The sequence below is a fragment of the Ochotona princeps genome, chromosome 15 (genome assembly GCF_030435755.1).
Source record: "Ochotona princeps isolate mOchPri1 chromosome 15, mOchPri1.hap1, whole genome shotgun sequence".
Lineage (NCBI taxonomy): Eukaryota > Metazoa > Chordata > Mammalia > Lagomorpha > Ochotonidae > Ochotona > Ochotona princeps.
In genome coordinates, this window is record NC_080846.1 from 53510740 (window position 1) to 53527247 (window position 16508).

The 16508-nt window shown below is 44.7% G+C and overlaps 1 protein-coding gene across 3 annotated transcripts in view; it reads left to right on the forward strand.

The window, feature by feature from the left end:
• LIMA1 (LIM domain and actin binding 1) overlaps window positions 1–16508 on the forward strand; it is a 62807-nt gene that overhangs the window by 27277 nt on the left and 19022 nt on the right. For all 3 annotated transcript variants that reach the window (XM_058673095.1, XM_004598970.4, XM_004598969.4), the window contains exons 4-6: window positions 7599–7683; window positions 11306–11454; window positions 14761–14868. In XM_058673095.1, the coding sequence (XP_058529078.1) occupies window positions 7599–7683; window positions 11306–11454; window positions 14761–14868 (342 nt within the window). The remainder of the gene's footprint in view (window positions 1–7598; window positions 7684–11305; window positions 11455–14760; window positions 14869–16508) is intronic.

Here is a 16508-nt window from a genome sequence, read left to right on the forward strand (position 1 = left end):
TCATTTTCATACCAGCTAATTACTTGCCTGTTTCTAGTTAGTTTCATTACAACAAAGCTTGTTGAAGAGCGATGTCAGGGGATAAGCTAGTGTCTAGGCCAAGTTGACATACCTCAGTTTGAGACATCAAATCCTTCATTTCCTCCCCCACCTCCTGAAGATCACCACCTTTGTTTTCCAGCTGCTGGATTCACTACTAGATTAGACAGCAGAGGTGTTTGTCCATAAGAATGTGTTACAGTCACTTCCTCTGGTCTTCTCATCCATCAATGAGTTATAGCGTGCGAGAAATTCCCATCAAGCTTGTTGACATAAAGATTCTAGAATTGTGAGGGACTTTAAGAGGTTATTTAATCCAGTGCACTGCTTACAGGCAGCTTGGATACTATAAATCCAGTTTTATAGATGGAAACAGCTGAAGTTAGGGAAGTAAACCAATATATGCAATGTCATGTGGCTGATTAACAGCAGAACAAGGACTGGAGTTGTGTAACTTGTCACATGCCCTATAGCACTGTCTCTATGGATATTATTGCAACTGAATCAAAACAACTGGCCAGGGCCCTATATAACTTTGAAATTTAATGAACTGGGAAGAGTTAAAAACATATTAACAGCTGTGCTGTCAAAGGCAGTAATTCTTATCTCTATCTTCCCACATTTTGTACTTAATGAAAAGAATAAGGAGAATTTATTGAAATACAAGAGATTTGTGCAGCAATTTGAAGGTTGTGCAAATTTGGGTTTTCTTTTTCTTTTTTTTTTTTTTAATTTGAGAAGCAAAGAGAGACAGTTCCTACATCTGCTGATCCAGTCCTCAAATGCCCTCTTCCAGATATCAAACATAGGTACTCCAATTTAGAAGATGGATACTCGAGTTGCTAAGCCATTTGCCTGCCCTAACCCTGTTATTCTTATCATGTAAACTCAACACTCTTCTAAACACATAGTGAATAAACCAAAAAGAAAAAGTCAAGTAAACCAGAAAAAAAAAAAGAACTCGTGTCAGTTATACAGCGGAGTTGATCATTTTTTATTCTCACTATTATATAACTTTTTCTTAAAAGATATGTCTATTTCTTTGTCTATTTTTTTTTAAAGATTTATTTTATTTTCATTACAAAGTCAGATATACTGAGAGGAGGAGAGATAGAGAGGAAGTGGAGCTGCCGGGATTAGAACCAGCAGCCATATGGGATCAAGGCAAGGACCTTAGCCGCCAGGCCACGCTGCCAAGCCCTTCTTTGTCTATTTTAAAGGCGATGAGGGGAAGAGAGAGAAAGGAAGGAAGGAGGGAGGAAAAGAGAGAATGTGAAAATCAGTGTTTCATTTATTGCTTCATTCCCCAAATGCCTTCAACAGGAAGGGCGAGGCCAGACCAAAGTGAGGAGCCAGGAGCTCCTTCTAGGGCTCCCACATGGATGGCAATTACTCAAGATATTCTGCCGTCCCTGGCACATTAGCAGGAAGCTAGATCCCAAGTGAAGTAGCTGGGACTCAAACCAGCCACTCCAGTATGGGACATGAGTGTCTCAAGCAGTAGCTTAATATGCTGTACCGTAGCAGCCACCATGCACAACTGGTTTTCAAGTGGATTTAGTTACTGTACATTGTTTTGTGGGGTTTATTTCTAGTTTTATTTGGAAGATACAGAAAGAGAAGAACACAGATCTCTCTCATCCCTCACTCCGCAAGGGCCCACAGTGCTTGGGCCTGGGCCAGGTTGAAATCAGGAACCAGAAACTCGATAGAGTCCGCAGCCTTGGTGGACATCACCTGCTACCTCCTAGGGTAGGCGTTAGTAGGAGGCAGAGCCAGGATTCCAATCCAGATACTGGGACGTGGAATGTGGGCATTCAATCACCGTCTTAACTGCTAAGCTGAGGATTAACCCCGGCTGATCTGTTTTTCTTTTTTTTTTAAGATTTGTTTTTATTGGAAAGTCAGTTATACAGAGAATGAGAGACAGAGAGGAAGATCTTCCATCCACTAGTTCACTCCCCAAATGGCCTGTGAGGCCAGAGCTGAGCCGATCCAAACCCAGGAGCTTCTTCCAGGTCTCCCACACGGGTACAGGGTCCCAGATCTTTGGGCTGTCCTTAACTGCTTTCCCAGGCCACAAGCAGGGAGCTGGATGGGAAGCGGGGCTGCAGGATATGAATCAGCGCACCCATGTGGGATCCCAGCGTGTGCAAAGTGAGGACTTTAGCCACTAGGCTACTGCGCAGGGTCCCAGCTGGTCTTTTTTATATACATCTTCCTATGGATCTAACTAATACGTGTAGTTATCCTCTTATGGCAATGTAATATTTCATTATGCAGTTTAATCATTCCCTAATAATTGGATTACTTTTTAGCACAATAAGAAGCTTTTGTGCCACAGTAGGTTAAACCATAGCATGGACATCCACATCCCGTAGCAGAATGCTGGTTTGAGTCCCAGCTACTCCTTGTTTCTGATCCAGCGTACTGCTGTGTGCCTGGGAGGCAGTGGAGAATGGTCCAAGTACTTGAGAGTCGGCCTCTGACAGGTAGACCGGGTTCTAGGCTCCTGCCTTCCGCTTGGCACAGCCCCAGCTGTTGCAGGCATTTGGGGAATGAATCAACAAGTGAAAAATGAGTCTCTCTCCCTGTTTGTTTCCCTCTGCCTTTCAAATCTGTTTTTACTTGTTCATTTTCTTTGAGCTGTATTGCCAAAGTGTTAGTATCCTGGTCTAAAGATGCTGAGTAACTCATGAAATATTCTTCTCCCTTATAATCAGCTTGTTCTGAAGGATTATGCTGTTTTATAACTAGCGCAGCCGGAACACACACTGTCCAAAGCTTCATCAGCATTTGGCTTTACCGTTCTTACTGGTTTATGTTGTAGATACAAAGTATTGTCTCTCTTTTTTTTTTCCCTAATTGTGAGAATAATTTTTAGCGAAAGCTTAGAGGTATAGAAAGTGCAGGAAAATCCTACCCGTAAGAGAGAAATGCTTTTTCGGTATTATTTTTACATAAATGAGCTTTAATTTTTTCCCAAGAGGATACCTAAAGAAAGGCATTTTTATCTCTGCATCCTTTGAGAAGTTAAAGCTAACTCTCCTTCCCACCCCTTGATCCCATGTCTAGTTCAGCACAGTCCTGTTTTCCCCGTAAAAGCCTACAATCCCCGTCCCCTTGACTCTGGAGGATGGGAGAGTTGAAAGGTTAAAGGAAGTGGCAGAGTCATTTCTCAGTCAATTACAGTATTGGAAATCAGCATTTATTTGTTAGGTGCCAAAACTCAAGAGAATAAGCTTGTAAAGAGAAATTCCCGCCGCCCCCCCCCCCCCCGAAAATAAAGCTGTAAGGGCTAGGAAATCCTACAGACTGCTGGCCCAAAGTCCCGGACTCTGATCCTCATATTGGAGCACTTCACTGCCTTGGGTCTGCGGGTTTGCCGAGTGTTTCAGGGGCATTCACAGTCAGCTCCCCAGGAAGGAGGACTCCAGGGGTGGAGTAAGACCCAGACAGCACATTCCAGAAAGTCTTACAGTGTCTTGACTTTTCTCTTTTCATGTTAGATTATGAAAAGGCTCCTTCAAGAATCTGAGAAAAAAAAAAAGAACTGAAATGTAATGAAAGTCTATTAAAGAAGAGTACTTTGGTATCAAAATTTCTGTTATATGTTTGGGGTTTTGTTTTTTTTTTTTTCTCTATGTCCTTGGGAATTATTGGAGGAAACCTCTCCTTTTTCCTGTACCTCAGATAGCCACTCATAAAATTAATCTCAAATACACATGAGATCTTGTTATTCCTGATATCTGAGTGGTTGGGCAGTGGAAAGGAGCTGCAAGTGGTGCACAGTGCTTCAGCTGGGCTCGCGTCACATCATGTAGGCTCAGGGCCAGTGTAACTGAGTGCCAGATGTGTTGCTTCTTTTTTTCCTCTAAGATCAAATGAGTTATGTTCACTCATTTTTATAACACTTAAAAAAATTAGTTCTATGTATTGATACTCTTATGGGATCAAAAGGCTTTTTTTAAACTTTTTAAAGAGATATATATAAAGATTGTATTTATTTTACTAAAAAGCCGGAGTTACAGAAAGAGAAGGGGGAAGAGAGAGAGATCCTCCAAATGACTGCAATAAGGCCCAGCATTATAGCTCAGCTGGCTGATCCTCCCCTTACAAGCAGCGGCATCCCATATGGGCGCTGGTTCTGGTCCCGGCAGCTCCACTTCCCATCCAGCTCCCTGTTCGTGTCCTGAGAAAGCAGTGGAGGACGGCCCAAAGCCTTGGGACCCTGCACCCGCGTGAGAGACCCAGAGGAGGCTCCTGTCTTCTGGCTGCAGATTGGCTCAGTTCTTCTGGCTGCCTTTCCAATAACAATAAATAGTTTTTAAAATGACCGCAACGACCGGAGCTGAGCCAATCCAATTTGAAGCTGGGAGCCAGGAGTCCTGGATCCCCTACACAGGTGTGGACTATACACAGGTGGATTGTTTCTACTTTTGGGGTCCTGGGGATAATCCTGTGAACATTTGTATACAAGTTTTTGGTTATGTTTTCATTTTTCTAGAGTCTGTGAGAGTACTTCAGTTTGTGGAAGGGTCTGTGCATTGGCTTAACTGGCTAATCCTCCACCTCCAGGTGCTGGCATCCCATATGGGTGGCAGTTTGTGTCCCAGCTGATCCAATTCCCACCCAGCTTCCTGCCTGTGGCCTGGGAAAGCGGTCGAGGACGGCCCAACTCCTTGGGACCCTGCATCCGCGTGGGAGACCCAGAAGAGGCTCCTGACTTCAAATCAATTCAGTTTTGGCTGTTTTTGTGCCATTTGAGGAGTGAACCAGTGGATGGGAGATATTTCTGTCTCTTCTTCTCTCTCTAAATCTGCCTTTCCAACAAAATAAATAAATCTTTTCTAAATAATGTAAATTGTAAAGCTGAATAAAGATAAAATAAGCTATATGTATGCTGAAATTTTTAGTTTTAGTTCTTATTAGCATCATATAAGCAAACCAACCCTTGGTCCTAATTTCTTCCTTTTTAAAAAATATACATATATGTGTGTATACATATATGTGTGTATACATATATGTGTGTATGCATACATGTGTATACGTGTGTATGTGTATCTTCTTTTTGAAAAGCAGAGTTGCGGAAAGAGAAGAGACAGAAATCTTCTATCCACTAGTTCACTCCCCAAGTTGCCACATTAGCTGGAGCTGGACTGGTCAAAGCTGGGAACAAGGACTTCTGCTTCTTCCATGCGGGTGCAGCGTCCCAAGGCTTTGGTCCACCTGCCACTGCTTTCCTAGGGCATAAATAGGGAGCTTGATTGGAAATGGAGCAGCCAGAACTGGAACTGGTGCCCAAATGGGATGCTGGCGCTGCGGGTAGAAGCTTACTGTGCTACACCATGGCTCCGGCTGCTGGAGTAACATATTTCCTATCTCCTTAGGAGTATGGGTCTTTTCGGGGTTTTTTTGTTTGTTTGTTTGTTTTTAAGATATAAAAATACAGTTCATTTTAGGTTTTACTTCCAAGTTAATTGATCTACTGAACTGAATGGTTTAATCGCCATTTACTAAAATTTAATTCAAAAAGGAGGCACATGTTCCATCTGTCAGAGTGAATTTTAGCTCTCTCACCTACTCCAGGAGATCTAGGAGCAATGAGATTGGAATGACAGCGTTCAGTTAGAGGCTCCTGTTCCAAGCTGAATAAACACGCTACACGCCCTATGTGCTGTGGGGCTGTCTGTGACCTCACGTGCTTCGTGTGGCTTTCCAGCGTTATTTATTTTTAAGCTTAAAAATGTCTCCACAGGAGTGGAGAAAGGTTTTCTTTTCTTCCTAAGAAAACGGAAGATGAAGATTAGAACAGGATCACTTGGCCACTTCTCTCATCGCCTCCCAGTTTGAAATGTTTCCATCTCTTAAGAGCTGACACTGTCCTGCATGTGGGCTCCACACGTGCAAGCCTCAGCACAATCTCCCTGTGGTTTCAGGCTTTTTCCAGAACGTCAGCTTCGTCTGTCCGTCACAGCCACTCTGCTTCCTGTCATAAGGCCAGCAGGGAGCACGCTTGTCCTTATACTGTGCCTTTCCCAACAGGTCTGCTGGGTTCTTGGAATGTTCTTGCAGTCTGCAGAGCACTGCCTGCATGGGAAGCACGTTCCCACTCTTACACCTGGTCGTTTGTCATCCTTCCTGGAGATCCAGCTTAGAGAGGAAAAGGATTTATGTAGCAAATTATGTACCCGCGGAATGCTTCATTCCAAATCTGTGCCGCCTTCTTTTCTGTAAATCCTGTAGGTGCCAATGGGAAGGTGTGGTCTCTGCCCTCTGTGAGCCCAGTCGTGTAGTAGAGGCTACATGCTGGTCTGATGGGCATTGCAGTGAGATTAGTCTAGATCCTTGAAGGGACAGGCATTTGCCCATCAACAGGGTAATCCTGCTGGAGAGAGCCTCACTCACAGCGCCACGGTCTTCACAGCAACTTTCTGTTCCCAGAGACTGAGAACATCAGGGAATTGACTGGGTCAGAAGGACCAGGTCCAGAACAGACCTTCTGTGACATAGCAAATACTTTAGATTAAACTCAAGGAGTGATTGGAAATTTGGGAAAGCATATTGAATAGGAGAGTAAAATTGATTCATATTTTGAGGATAATTACTTTGCATTGTTTGGGGTCATGGCCACATCAGAGAGAGTGGGTTCAATGCTGACACAGAACCAGTTGAAATGGTAACACGGTGGCAGTCATTTGGTCTCGCTCTTAAGATGTACATATTCCAATACAGAAACACCTGGATTCACATCTGAGCTCCGGCTCTGGATTCCAGCTGACACTCATGTGGCAGACTTGGACTGAGTCCCGACTTTGGCCCCAGCCCATTCCTGCCCTTTGCAGGCATTTAAAAAAAAAAGCACAAGGTAGAATACATGAACAAAGACAGTAGGAGCAAAGATTATCAGGGATGGGGAAGAGGAGCCACAAATGCTTCCATCAAGACTCAGCAGTTTGGGGCCAGATACGATTCCTGTCTGTGATGATCTAAATGACGGCCCTAGCTGGTTAAGGTCGTTGGGTAGTGATTCTTGGCTGACAGCATTACCCCTGTGGAGTCTTTTTTGTTTTGTTCCTTAGTTTAATTTTATCTAAAGGACAGACAAAGCAACAGAGATTTGGCTCACTCCCCAAAATGTCCGCAACAACCAGGGGTGGACCAGGTTAAATCTAGGAGCCAGGAACTCCATCTGGGGCCCCCACATGGGTGGCAGGGACCCAGCCACTGGTGTCATCACCTGCTGCCTCCCAGGATGCATTAGGAGGAAGGCAGATCAGAAGCGTGAAGTTGCAGAGACTCCAACCAGCACTCTGACATGATATGTGGTAGTGTTTAACAGCTGTTAACCTGATGCGCCACAACACTTGCCCCTGGAGTTGTTTCCATGGCATCGGTGTTTCATATTTATAGTGCCTTTATTTTTAACTTCTGAGACATGTCTGATATTCTCTGGATTTTCTTTATAAAGGAAACGTATAAGCCTCCTTTCTGATCATTGCAGCAAGATTTCATGTCTTCTATGCGACACTTAGCACTGGGTTTTGTTTTCCAAACAGAATCTTTGGGCCCGTGGCCGAAGCTCAGGTGGAAGGAGGATCTCTGAAAACAGCTGTTCTCTGGATGACTTGGAGATGAGCCCAGGTAAGCAGAGGTCACTATGGGTGAGGTCCTCTTGGACATGCCTTGTGGACTCAAAGCTAACATGTTAAAAGATTTATTTCCGTTTATTTACTGTTTTTAAGATTTATTTTTTTAATTAGGAAGATGGATTTTTACAAAGAAGGAGAGAGAGTGATGGTCTTCCAAGTGGCCACAATCGCCAGAGCTAAGCTGATCAGAAGCTGGGAGCCAGGAGCTTCTTCCAGGTCTCTGAAAGGGAACTGGACCAGAAGCAGAGTAGCTGGGGTCCGACCAGCAACAGTATGTGATGCCAGAGTCACAGGGTGGGGGCTAGCTTGATATGCCACTGCTCCAACTTCTATTTTTTCTTTCTTTCTTTTTTTTTAAGATCTATTTACTTTTACTGGAAAGGCAGGTTTATAGAGAGAAGGAGAGATAGAAAGAAAGATCTTCTGTCTGCTGGTTCACTCCCCAATTGTCGCAACAGCTAGAGCTGAGCCAATCCGAAGCCAGGAGACAGGAACTTCTTCCAGGTCTCCCACATGGGTGCAGGGTCCCAAGGCTTTGGGCCGTCCTTGACTGTTTTTCCAGGCCACAAACAGAGAGCTAGAAGGGAAGTGGAGCAGCTGGGACACCAACCAATGCCTTTATGAATCCTGGCACATGCAAGGCAAGGATTTAGCCACTAGGCTATTGCACTGAGCCCTGTTTGTTTTGTTGTTGTTGTTGTTGTTGTTGTTGTTTTAAGGAAGATTTCACAGAGATCCTGCAGGCTCAGCTCAATGGCCAGGATCCCACATGGGCAACAGCTTATGTCCTAGCTGCTCCACTTCAATCACTGGTTCACTCCCCAAATGGCCTTTAGGGCCAGAGCTGAACTAATCCATAGCCCAGAGCGTCTTCTGGATTTGCCATATGGGTGCAGGGTCCCAAGGATTTGGTCCATCTTCTGCTGAATGGGAAATGGGACAGCTGGGACATGAAATAGTACCCATGTGGGATGCCAATGCTTGCACAGCAAATAATTAGCCTGGTGAGCCATCCCACCAACCCCCTCTGCTAGTATTTTCAGCTCACTCTTGTTAATGGTAGCCTGTCTTATCCAGAGGGTACCTGTAAGGGGTTGTAAGTGACTCCTCCGTAGCATCTCATGCTTGAGAGCTTTCATACATGGACTATATCCTTTATCATGATTATCTGTTGTGACCAAGGGTAACATGAGACCATGAATAGAGTTACTGTGTTTGAAAGGGGACCTGTATAGGTTCCTCACGAAAGAAAAAAAATAATAATACAGGAAATCATAGGCCTCCTAGTAATAAAAAAAACTGCAATTGAAGCAGAATGTGGGAGGCAGTATTATGGCACAGCAACTTAAGCCATCTCCTGCAATGCTGGCATCCCTTATGAACTCATCCCATATGAGCAGTGCCAGTTGCTCTGTTTATGATGCAGCTTCCTGCTGACATGCCTAGGAAAGCAGCAGAAGATGGCCCAAGTGCTTCGATCCCCGTGACCCACATAGGAGACCTCAGTGGAGTTACAGGCTCCTGGCTCCTGCCTGATCTGGCCCAGTCCCTGCTGTTGCAGCCATCTGGGGAGTGAACTAGCAGATAGAGGCTCTCTCTCCCCCCTCTCCTTCCGCACTTTGTAGCTGTGCCTTTCAAATAAATATTTAAAAACACATATCCAAAAAAAATTTTTTTAAGCATTGAGGCTTTTTTTTTCATTCAGTGTGCCACCAAAAAGCTTCGTGTCAGCATGGGCTGCCAACCTACCCAGTGTTACCAGCATTGTAAGAACAAGAAGTACACCGAAGTGCCCAAGCACTAATGTGCTAATGCCAAGGACCTTCTGTCTGAGTCAGAAGAAGACGAAAGCAGATGGGTTCCCACTGTGTGGCTGCATGGTGTCAGATATACATGAGCAGGTCTCCTCTGAAGCCCTGGAGGCTTTCTGTATTTCTTCCAATCAGTACATTATAAAAAGCTGTGGCAAAGATGGCTTTCATATCCAAGTAGGTCTCCAGCCTTCCATGTCATCCACATTAACAAGGTGTTGTTCTGCGCCAGCCCTGACAGGCTCCACACAGGTGTGCCGAATGCTTTTGGAAAGCCCCAGGGCACAGCGACCTGGGTTCACACTGGCCAAGGCATCCTGTGCCTCTGCACCAACCTGCAGAACAAGGAACCTGTGGCTGAGGCCGTAGTCATGGCCAAGTTCAAGTTGCTTGGCCAAGAGAAAAACCTCACCTCAAAGCAAAAGAGCGTCACCCAGGCTGATGTGGATGAACTTGAAGAGCTGGCGGCTGAGAAGCAGCTCTCAGATAGCTGTGGGGTCAGATACGTCCCATCGTGGTCCCCTGGGCAAGTGCTGAGCACCTGCGAGCACTTCCACTATCCTGCCCTCTCTTCAGTCACATAATCAGTCGCAAATCCTGTTGGCTGTAAAGAAACAGACAGCATTGAAATCTCATGTATCTTTTGCATTGATTTTCAATTAACCATAGTTTAGAATATACAGGGATCAAATATGTTGAAGGTTTCTTTTTTTGGTGTTAAGAGTGTAAGCGAATACTATCTTAGAAATGATGATTCTATTCCTAATTTTCTTCTTTGTACTTTTAGGGGAAGAAATGAGCCCTTTGATTTCAGAAGTCAAAAATGTAGAATCTTTGAACCGTTTGAATCCAATTTGGGTTTTATGGGGGGAGGATAATTTTTTTGTAAGATTTATTTATTTTTATTGGAAAGCCAGACATACAGAGAGAAGGAAAGACAGAGACGAAGATCTTCCACTGGAGCTGACCCAATCCGAAGCCAGGAGCCAGGAGTTTCTCCAAGGTCTCCCACATGGGTGCAGGTTCCAAGGCTTTGGACCTTCCTCTAAAACTTTCCCAGGTGGCAAACAGGAAGCTGGAAGGAAAGTGGAGTAGCCAGGATACGAACCAGCACCCATATGAGATCCCAGCACTTGCAAGGCAAGGACATTAACCACTGGGCTACCACATCAGGCCTTTTTCTTTTCTTTTCTTTTTCTTTTTTAAGAGATTTACTTATTTAGGGCCTGGCATGGTAGCGTAGTGACTGAAGTCATCACCTTGAATGCACTGGAATCCCTTAAGGGCTCCAGTTCATGTTTCAGCTGCTCCACTTCTCATCTTGTGGCCTGGGAAAGCAGTAGAGAACAGCCAAAAGCCTTGGGACCCTGCTCCCATGTGGGAGGCTTGGAAGAAGTGCCTGGCTCCTGGCTTCAGATTGGCTCAGCTCTGGCTTTTGTGGCCACTTGGGGAGTGAATCAGCAGATGGAAGATTTTTCTTTTCATTTCTCCTTCTCTCTGTTAATCTGCCTTTGAGAAACAATCTTCTACCCACTGGGTCACTCCCCTAGATGGCCACAGCAGTCAGGGCTGAGCCAGGACTTTCTTTCCGGTCTCCCACATGAGTGCAGGGACTCAAGCCCTTGCACCTTCCTCTGCTTTCCTAGGCCTTTAGCAGGGAGCTGGATCAAAAGAGTGATAACTGGCACACCATCCAGAGCATGTGTGGGATCCGGCGCTGCAGGCAGCAGCTTTAGAGGCTGTGCCACCACACCAGCACCTTCTTTGATCTTCCTACAAAGCCTGTTATTCATGTGCTTCCAGGCCAGTCGTCATCGTCGGCATTCAACCTAGAGAAAAACGAGGGTAGGCGAAATCTGGAACTTCCACGCCTCTCAGAAACTTCCATAAAGGATCGAATGGCCAAGTACCAAGCAGCTGTGTCCAAACAAAGCAGTTCAACCAACTACACAGTATGTGTTCTGAACCCTTCACTTCACTATTTGTTCATTCATTGGGCATGGGCACTAGGATCAGGAGATGTCCCCCCGGCCCTTCTCTCTCTGCCCTGCCCTTTTCCCTTGCAGCTAAATCCTCCCTGGCTTCGTTTGGAACCCTTGCCTTGTCCAGCCCTGACTTCGCTCTCCTGAGGCTCATCTCCGCCTCACACCAACTTTTCCTAATGTTACCAGCCAGCAACGTCTTTGGGAACTTTCCTGCCTCTTGTAGTGACTGTTTTATCAGTAGTATTTTATTAGTTTTAACAGAATTGCTTATTTTGCCTTTTGAGGGAAGAAAGAAGAGTATTTATTGGAAGGAAAGAACAGATGTTCACCATGAACATGGGACCTTTTGCAATGTTTTAGTGAGATATCATTCACGTTAACATAAAATCACCATTTAAACTCTTCAATATGGTGGTTTTTAAACATACTTGCAAGATTTTATAGCTGTTGCTACTATCTCGTTCCACAACAGTTCAGTTATACCAAAAGAAAAGAACCCCCGTACGTACCTGTGCGGTCACTCCCAGTTTGTGCCTCTGGTCGCCATCCTGTCTCGGTGGTTCTGCCCGATCTGGACAGTTGATACAAAGGAATCATCCGATTCGTGGTCTACTTAATCCTTAATTCTTACGGTGCGGTGATTTCCTACAGAGATAGCCCAGGGGTTGAAAAAGGGGAAAGAAATGACAAGAAGGCAATGCGCTCAGTGAGCACAAACATTTAGTATTTTAACTTGCCATTTGTTAGATTCGCCGCTCGCCAAAATGTTAGATTCGCCGACCAGGAGGGAAAGAATAACTCAGCCAAATATATGAAAAGAATGCAGATGGCCTTTATTTCAGGGAAGCGCGGTCACGGGCTTCCCTTCCCCAGGCAGCAGAAAGGACAGATGTGAAGGAGTGGGCTGCAGAGGAGGAAAGGGCTTTTTAAACTCTGCTTGACACAGAAGCCGAAACGGGGTCGCCTCGACCCTTATTGGTGGGGGGATATGGGTCTGTGCCCCTCATTAGTGCAACGGTGGTCTCACTGCCTGAGGGGCCGGCCAGAATTCCACCATCCATCCCAGGTCTGGTTGGAGGCAGACTCCGCCCTCCTCTGGTTACCTTGGTAGCCATCACCCTTTCACACCTTCCTATACTTCCCTGGCAAGCTGCTACTGTGGCACCTATTAATAGAAATTATCTTTATAAAGTCATTTATATATTTTTAAATTATTTTTTAATTTATTCACTAATTACATTGTATTATGTGACACAGTTACATAGATACTTGGGTTCTCCCCACCCCTCCCCAAACCCTCCCCCCATGGTGGATTCCTCCACCTTGTTGCATAACCACAGTTCAAGTTCAGTTGAGATTCCCTCATTGCAAGCATATACTAAACATAGAGTCCACCATCTTATTGTCCCGTCAAGTTCAACGGCTTCTTAGGTATACCCTCTCTGGTCTGAAGACAGAGCCAGCAGAGTATCATCCCTATCAATTAAAAGCTCCAACATACCATCAGCAAAAATTTACATCATTATGGAATTAATTGACATAGTAATGGGTAACCAATATGTTAAAAATAAATGCGAGTTCTTAACCACATTCTGTGACCACCTCATTGACATTTCAATTTTAGTTTATGCACAACAGATAACATAACATACATAACGTGTTTTATATAACATCATATCATCTTAAATTAAGGCAAACATGTGGTATCTAACCTAAAGTCATTTATTTATAATACACACATGTACAAGTCTTTCAAATGACAAACTATTAATCTCTCAATGTCCTAATTAGGATAGTACTGAATTTTGTTGCAGACTGCCTGGAAAGGTCTCATATTAGACAGCGTATTGTGTATCACAACAGTTAAGCCTTCTTTTCTCTACATAATTAGGTATGCAGTGTCCAGTAGTATTGTTCAAGTGTTCTCTGGGCTCTGAGTAGTCATTTCAGCTTGGTTTTTCACTTGTAGTCTTAGGAAACAGCAGTAAAGTGGAGCATCACAGGCCCACTCTTCGCTGTAAATGCAGATTTCTCTTGGAAGGCAGACCAAATGACACAGCAAATATAGGTGTTCCGGAACCTTCCATTTCCTCTTGTTACAGGCTTTGCTGCTTCTCACTGTCTTCCTACTGCAAACATTTCAACCAAGTGACTCCCTGACTAGAAAAACCAGTTTAGTGACTTTTTTTTTTTTACTTCTAGTAGTGTTACTACTTTACGGTTCTGCTCCGGAGTTGTTAAGAGTTGAAAAGTCTTAAGGAATTCTTGTAAAAAATGTGCATTTTATCTCATCCCAGAAGCATTCCGCAGGCCATAATGAGGCACAGACTCCCTGGCAGTGGCTTCTGAGGCGGGGTTTTCAGCTGCGGTGAGACAGCAGTGGGGCTGGAATGTGTCCGCTGTGCTGCTGGCGGCAGCTCCGCCTGCTAGATGTACCTCCGGACAGTACCACACCTGAATGGGGCAGTCACACATGCCCTGGCCGTAAATGGCTTGTTTCCTCCCATGCCTAAAGATCACAGAGAACAGAGAGGTGCTAAGTTACCAAATGACTAATGCCTTAGCCATTTACTTGGTTAGGTTGATTTTACATCTCATTGGTAAGTTAACTTTAACATTCTGTCCAAAAGCAAGTGTGACAATACTAGTGCATGCTTTTTTAATGTTGAAGCTGTGATATGATAAGTAGAATCAGGTATGTCTTCAGTATAACTTTGTTAGTATAATATGTGAACTTTTCCTAAAAGTTTTTGAACATCACACACAAAAAAATTGTCATGTCATGAAGTGTAATTTTGGTTTTGATGTGAATGCATCATCCCTGTCTCTCTTTCTAGGCCGGGCATTTATGTATCTGGTCAGTATATTTCTTAATTATTGGCACTTTGCACCTCCTTCTCCCTGCTCCAGAAGGGGCTTTTCTGGTCAGTCTCACGAGCTTTGCCTTCCCACCAGCTGTGCTGCTCCAAGAGTGAATCACAAGAATGGTGTGTGCTGGGGGGTGGTCTCTGGATGTGTCTGGATTCTAACGAGCACCGGTTTTAGACTAGCTTGCAGATGGTTTAACTCTGCGGGGTGTGTCCACGCAGCTGCTTTTGTCAACTCACTGCTTGTGAGAGTTAAAGGGTTGCTTGGACCTGAAGCCTCTTAGAAGAATTTGGTGGTTTTTTTTTTTTCCTTAGCATTCCAAGTTTACTTAATAGATGTGCTATGAGGAGAGTGGAATGGTGAGTTGTTGTTTTTTTTTTTAAACAGATTATCTTTATTTTGTAGAATGAACTGAAAGCCATTGGTGGTGAAATGAAAAGCCATAAACTGGACCAGAAGGAGAATGTGCCCCCAGGCCCTGAGGTCTGCAACTCCCATCACGAGGGAGAAAAGGTGGGTTCAAACAGCTGCTCTCCAGTTACCAAGGAAGCATGTGTTCTAAATTAGGTGCTAAAATTAGAAATAACTGAAACTCCAGGCTATACAGTGTCTGGGAATTTGGTAACAGCTGCCAGGACAGATTGTCATTTTTGCAGGTCACATAATTTCAGTTGGGGTGTATGAATAGCTGACCAAATAGTGAGCCTGCCTTGGAAAATGTTTTGCTTAGTGAAGGCTCATGTGGCATAGAGAGCTAAAGTGACTTTTTTGGGGGGATGGAGGGAATGGAGAGGGAGGAAAGCGGATCAACAGAGAGGGAGAGGAAAGGTTCTTCCATTTGCCAGCATAGGGCAGACCGAAGCCAGGAGCAGGGAACTCCATCTGAGTCTCCCACATGGGTGGTAGGAACACAAGATCTTGAGCAGGAAGCTAATTTGAACAGGAGCTGAGACTCAAACCCAGACACACTAACACAGGATGCAGGTACTCCAAGGGGCGACTCAACCACTACCCCAAACACTCACCCCTAGTGACTGTCTTCATTCATTATATGTGTTATCCTTAAAATATTTGTATATTCTTAATTTAAGTATAATATGTGGAGATATATTTATCTCCATATATATATATATTTTTAAAGATTTATTTATTTTTATTGGAAAGGCAAATTTACAGAGAAGAGGAGACAGAGAAAAAAAGATCTTCCTGGTTCACTAACCCCAACTGGCCACAACAACTGAAGCTGAACCGATCTGAAGCCAGGAGCCAGGAGCTTCCTCTGGCCCTCTCACATGGGTGTCTCAAGGCTTTGGACCATCCTCCACTGTTTTCCCAGGCCACAGACAGGGAGCTGGATGGGAAGTGGAGCAGCTAGGACATGAACTGGCACCCATATGGGATCCTGGCGTGTGTAAGATGAGGATTTAGCCACCGAGCCATCACACTGGGCGCCCAGTTTGAAGGCCATTCGGCGATGTGTCCAATCAATTTGGGGTATGGTTCAGCAGCAAAAGCTATTGTATCAAGTGTAGGAAATACTGGGTTTAAAAGCTAAAGACCAACCATTCCATGTGATCTTCCTAGATGAGGTAGCAGTAACAAATGGGATGGAGAGCAGATCGAGGCTTGTAAAACCGTGCGATGGGTACGGAGAGAGGCATCCTGGACTCTGGATCTCAGCCTCAGGTCCACTTGGTCTGACTTCCTGAAGAAGGGGCTTTCTGAGCCACATCTTGAGCAATGTGTAGAAATAGGCCAAGTGAGCGTCTGTGTCAGGACTGGGCTCCTCGGTTACTGATGCCTGTGGAGTGGACAGCATGTCCAGGTGCACACGAGGAACATGCCAGCTCATCTAGGTCAGTAAATGACCTGTCAGAGGACAGAAAGCAGAACAGCTTGGAGAATTCTCCTGGTCCAGCTCTGCAGCATGTTCCTGGGTCTAGGGATGCACTAGGGTGGACTTGGTCAACCAGTGACCTTGGAAAGATTTTTCTGCAGCAATTAAACCAACTATTAAAACTACTCCCCACATTGGGGTTTCTAAGGTGTCACCAAGTGACTGTCTCTCGTGGTGCTGATGAAGCTTGACAGCAAGAAGAGGCTCCTCCCCCTCCTCCCCTGTGGACACAAAAGAAAAAAAAATGAATCGTGTC